This window comes from Pavona decussata, unplaced genomic scaffold (genome assembly GCF_977016875.1).
Source record: "Pavona decussata unplaced genomic scaffold, jaPavDecu1.1 SCAFFOLD_391, whole genome shotgun sequence".
In the NCBI taxonomy this organism is placed as follows: Eukaryota; Metazoa; Cnidaria; class Anthozoa; order Scleractinia; family Agariciidae; genus Pavona; species Pavona decussata.
In genome coordinates, this window is record NW_028145763.1 from 819,001 (window position 1) to 825,000 (window position 6,000).

A 6,000-nucleotide genomic window follows, 5' to 3' on the forward strand; every position below is an offset into this window, starting at 1 on the left:
AACAAACAAAACAAAGCAAAAATTGAGGGTGAAGTCAGTATGAGCCACGGGTGCCCTACAAGGCGGGAGCTTTAAGCAACTAGAGGCTAGGTAAATGCCACCGCCACCCCCGCCCCCCCCCCCCCCCCCCCATTCCCCGGATTGGTACATTAGATTATCACAGAGCTGCTCGCAGGAGTATGACGCCGGTAACCCTTTTTACCCTTGGATGAAGGGAGAAAATGCAACACGACACGACGGCACATGAATACTACGTAGACCTGGAAACACCAACCTTAATTCAAATTATTTAGTGTAATTTTACATGACCTGCAAGCTTTACACACAATATTAAGAAAATTCAAGAAGAAGCGCTTATTGTTACGTATAATTGGTATATTTAAAAGTTTCCGTGCAAAGTCACCCTTGCTGAGTTCCGTTTTCCCCTTGTTCATACAAAACCAGGTAGAGGTTTGTCACTGGAGTTAAGAACAAGATACAAGACTTAGAAATTAAAACTAAATACCGTTTTACATGAAACTTTACGGTGGATCGAAGTGATTGCTTCGAGGGTTAGCGATCTTCTTTTTTTTATATAAGAGCTTATTATAATAATTATCCAAAGCAGCAATTGGGTTGCATGAAGTACAAAATTGTAAGGAAATTTATACTTGTAATTTAGTGCATCTCTACGGCAAAAAGCTAGGTATTTTTTGTAAAATTGTTCTTCGCTCATTTAGTTCTGAAATTGATTTTAAAAGGGAGATTTTTCTGGGGAGATTTTGTTGTTGTTGTTGACTAATGTGTTCTTGAAGATTATTTAGCGGATCTATTTTTTGCCGAGTGTAACAAATTTAGACCGGGGAAATTTTTAAGGTATTCTTGTTTTATTGTCGTATTTGTACATGTGAGCTTTAGTAAAAGCATACATACATACATACATACATACATACATACATACATACATACATACATACATACATACATACATACATACATACATACATACATACATACATACATACATACATACATACATACATACATACATACATACTTTATTGTTACCTCCCCATTGGGGCTTTTCAGGAACAATTATTTAAATACTTAAGTTACTTATAACTACACAATTAAAATTAATCAAATTAAAGAAAACAATTACAACATTATCTAAACTTTATAATCGAGAAAAATACTACAAATAAATGAAGTTCAGGAAGTATTTACAAATTGTCTAAAAGCTTATTCTTTAAGGTACGTTTAAAAACGTGAACCAAATGGCTTGATTTTAAAAGGGGGTCTAAATTGTTCCAAAGTCCAACAGTTCTGTAATAAAATGTTCTTTGACCTGAGGCTGTTTTAAAAACAGGTACATTAAGCTTTTGGCCACTCCTAGTTGTACGCTTGGTAACTTGCTCGCGGGTAATGAATTGTGACGTCACATATTAATAACCAATACGATTTCTACCAAGTGGAGTCCATCTTCGAGATCATCTTTGTTAGAAGGGTGGTCCACAGATCTGGGTATGCTTACCCCTTGAACTGAGTATTAACCAGAACCTTCAAAAAGATCCACTGGGGTGGAATGGATGCAATGTGACCGCCTTTCCCTTCGAGCATTAGTCGAAACCATTGTGTGAGATGTACAAATGCCTCCTGCCCTAGATCGATGAAGTCACTTTGAGGTGTGGGTCATGCATAGTAGTTAGACTAGCATGTCTTTAACCACTTGGTTGGGAGCAGAGGAAAACTTTTTGCCTGGGATTTGCAAGAGAACACCAAATCTCTCCTTCTGTCCTGATCCAGATGAGCATCATCACAGGTTGTTTTCCAGTTTCTTCCTCTCTAAAACCCCACGGAGACAAGCCTTTTTCATTTTCATCCGCAGGAGATGCCATTATATTTCAAATCCGAATCTTTATTTAAGATCTTAAGACCCGTTGATAAATACCTTTTTAACACCTGAATTAAGCTATCATTTACAAATTAAACATGCAATAGGGTCATTTGCACGGTAAATTAGACTAGTACCGAGTCAATGGAGCGGCTTAACAAAACCGATTTTTAAAAGTCCTTACTCGTGATGAGAAAGTCACGATACATCGTAGTCAAGACAATTAACAGTTGCGAGAATCGTGGAGGAGAAGGAGTTTTTCCTTTTTCATCCCCTCAGTTTAATTAGTGTGCAAAGTAAAATATCAAAGAAGAACGTATTTGTACCCTAAGTCATTAATTAATTCACTTATTTTCCACCAAACATCGTATTCAAAAGTAATTTAAAACCTTACTACAAAGTGCGACAACTTGTTATTACAAAGTGCGACAGCTTCATTTATTACAAAGTGCGACAACTTGTTATTACAAAGTGCGACAGCTATTTTATTACAAAGTGTGACAAGTGTTATTACAAAGTGCGACAGGTATTACAAAGTGGGACAGTTTTATTACAAAGTGCGACAGGCATTACAAAGTGCGATGATTATTACAAAGTGCGACAGAACGGACATATCCTCGCAAAATGTCTCATGGTGTGAATTATATAAACCCGATTTTTAGAGGGTCAGCAAGGCTGAGCCATTGGCCAGAATTTGAACCTTTCAACCCCTAATACAAAGTATTAACTCTCCTATCTTGTCCTCATATTTTTCTTACAAAAGGACTCAGGGGAGAAGGTATTAAAATATACTTTAGAGATAACTCACCTTTGGTGATCATATTCGTAATTCTCATGAGCTCAGGGGTAGAATAAGCATTGATATTACAAGGAGAAATTCGATGCTGATCACTGTTAAAGGGTTAATTGTCTGCTTAGAAATGCAGGGTTTTTAATTGATTGATAGCTGACAAACGTTATGAAAACTGTTAGCTGAGAAGGCTAAACTTTGCCTGAGTATCGCGTGAATTTTATTTTCCAATAACTTTTCAATGACCACGTATTTCATGCCTGGCTGAATAAAATGCGAACGAAGATTGCTCGGAGCTACTCACATGTTGTTTGATGTTCGTTATGTCTCGAGCCGAATAAGAATCACTCGAAAGTTCTTCGGAAATCTTCGGACGATACTCGGCACTGTTCGGTTGAGGGTTAGGACAACGAATATACGCTGCAAAACCCAACATACATTTGTTCCTCCCTGCAGGACTCCTTTTATTCCTCGAGGAAAGTCAAACGAGCATGAAAATTCAGGTTGGGTACAGTGTTTTAATAAAACCTTCTAAACAGAACATTACAATGACTGAATACCACAATTGCAAGAATTACGTACGTTGTTTCAGTTATACCACTGTATAAGGACACAAAAGCTTGTACATAAGAGAGCTTGTCAGCGGTTTATCTACATCTACCGCAATAACCCGTTTTGACTGGTTTACAGTCGTATAATGTAGTACAATAATAAGCTTTCGCCCACGAAAAACCCTGCTACCCGACTAATTCCCCTGGTTCTCCGAGAATGTAATAAATCCAGATCCCTTATGCGATACTATTACAGAAAATAATCATGGTAATTTAACTCGCTGCTACGCAAGTCGTAAAGTAGCCGCGCGCGTTTTCTACAACACCATCAAATGAAGTCTCAGTATATGGCTATATATGGTGGCTTACTGAAACAAAACAAACAAAACAAAGCAAAAGCTGAAGGTGAAGTCAGTATGATACACAGGTGCCCTACAAGGCGGGAGCTTTAAGCAACTAGAAGTAATTGCTACTGCCCCCCCCCCCCCCCCCCATTCCCCGGACTGGTACATTAGACTATCACAGGGCTGCCCGCAGGAGTTTGTCGCCGGTAACCCTTTTCATACTTGGATGAAGGGAGACAATGCAACGTGGAGCCAAATTTCTTCTCGAAGAAAACAACACGACGGCACATGAATACTACATAGACCTTAATTCAAATTATTTAGTGTAACTTTACATGACCTGCAAGCTTTATACACAATATTAAGAAAATTCAAGAAGAAGCGCTTATTGTTAAGTATAATTGATATATCTAAAAGTTTCCGTGCAAAGTCACCCTTGCTGAGTTCCGTTTTCTCCTTGTTCATACAAAACAAGGTAGAGGTTTGTCACTGGAGTTAAGAACGAGATACAAGACTTAGAAATTAAAATTAAATACCGTTTTACATGAAACTTTACGGTGGATCGAAGTGATTGGTTCGAGGGTTAGCGATTTTCTTTTTTTTTTTTTATTTTTTATATAAGAGCTTATTATAATAATTACCCAAAGTAGCAATTGGATTGCATGAAGTACAAAATTGTAAGAAAATAGTACTTGTAATTTAATGCATCTCTACGGCAAAAAGCTAGGTATTTTTTATAAAATTGTTCTTCGCTCATTTAATTCTGAAATTGATTTTAAAAGGGAGATTTTTCTGGGGAGATTTTGCTGTTGTTGTTGACTAATGTGTTGTTGAAGATTATTTAGCGGATCTATTTCAGTTTGCCGAGCATAACAAATTTAGACCGGGGAAATTTTTAAGGTATTCTTGTTTTATTGTCGTATTTGTACATGTGAGGTTTAGTGATAGCCGCGGTCTAAGTGTATTTTAATTTTATCAACAATCATTATTATAAATTGAAAAACCAGCTTTAATTTCGATGCTTGATTCTTGTCGAAATGATTCAGTCGCTGTGCTTTAGAGCCGGAGACGAGGATATCGAGCCATTTAAGGTGGCCGAACACAGTTTTCTAGTATACAGATGTTAATAAACATTATTTGACAACTACGTACTTCTGAGAACCGGAAATTAGCATGGTGCAAGATTAACTAAGAAGGAATAAATTTTGGTACTTTTTGTTGAGCAAGGTGCCGTTATTTTTTCCATTTTTTGTATCCAGAAAAACTCACAAAATACTGACATAGTGATACTGCTTTCATGTTATTTGAACAGAGAGATCTCCTGTAAATGTTGGTTTTGCACTTTAATGTTTTTTGAAGTAACCCTCTGTTAGATTTTGTTTTTGGTTTGTAGGCGAGTTACGCTTTTAGAAAACTACTGTTTTGTCAAATTTCACGAAATTCTAACGAGCGGTTCCTTAGAAAACAGTTCATTTCCATTAAAACAACCAGTCACAATTTTTTCCTTAAATGCGCATGCGTGGCTGTAAATTTGGTTTTCTCAGCAAAGATGAAAAGCGTACAAAAAGGCTTAGCTCACTGCGAACCCACTTTCTTTGTTCGGCGATGAATGGAGAAGGATTCACAGACGAGAAACTGAGTTATTTTAAGAACAAAACTCACCTTTGAGATCTATTTCGTATAAAATCGAGGGATCGATAGTATTTGCTTACCACAATCCTAGCGCGCGCTTAATAGCATCACTAACAGAATCTGTAAAGCGCGCGCAAACTGTGTTCGGCCACCTTAAAGTGTAGCGTGAACGCAAAAATGGCAAAAAAAATCCTCATCCACCACCAATGACAGTAACAGAATAAGCCTAATTACGTATTTGGTAATAAAGCTTGTTGTTGTTGTATTATTTCACTATCTCAAAGTACTCTTAAATATGGGTTCAGAAGTTAGAACCGGACTTGGGTTCAGGTAGGTTATGGTATGTCAGTGATAATCATAAATTGTCATGTTTTGCGCTTCATTTGCTGAAGTTTGTGAAGTACATGTATAAATCTATTCTGGCGTCCGATGCCTTAAACTAAAGAGGTGTTTGTTTCGTGCAAACAAAAAGAAGGATCAACCCAGGTGCATTGATCAAGCATCGTGCGTATCATGTGACGAGGAATTTCAAAACTTTGTTTCTGCAGGACTGGACGGTGACTGTAGAAGAAAATAACAACAAAATCAAAAATAAATAAATAAATAAAACATTGAATGGTGGGCTCAACACCTTTTGGCTCGGCGGACGGGAGGAGAGAGAGTGGGGAAGGGAGGAGGAGAGGGCAGGGCAAGACTTGGCCTTAGTTATGACGTAACAGGGTGGCATGGGGGGGGGGGGGGGGGGGTTGGAGGAAGCGAAGTTACGAACGCCATAACCGAGAGCAAAATCTACATGAAGGCAGGCTAGCC

The 6,000-nt window shown here is 37.9% G+C and overlaps 1 protein-coding gene across 3 annotated transcripts in view; it reads right to left on the reverse strand.

Moving 5' to 3' along the window:
* Positions 1-3,161: 3,161 nt before the first annotated feature.
* The window catches only part of LOC146451252 (uncharacterized), a 14,819-nt gene continuing 11,980 nt past the window's right edge, over positions 3,162-6,000 (reverse strand). For all 3 annotated transcript variants that reach the window (XM_085099258.1, XM_085099256.1, XM_085099257.1), the window contains exon 6: positions 3,162-5,751. In XM_085099258.1, the coding sequence (XP_084955384.1) occupies positions 5,719-5,751 (33 nt within the window). In that variant the 3' untranslated portion in view covers positions 3,162-5,718. The remainder of the gene's footprint in view (positions 5,752-6,000) is intronic.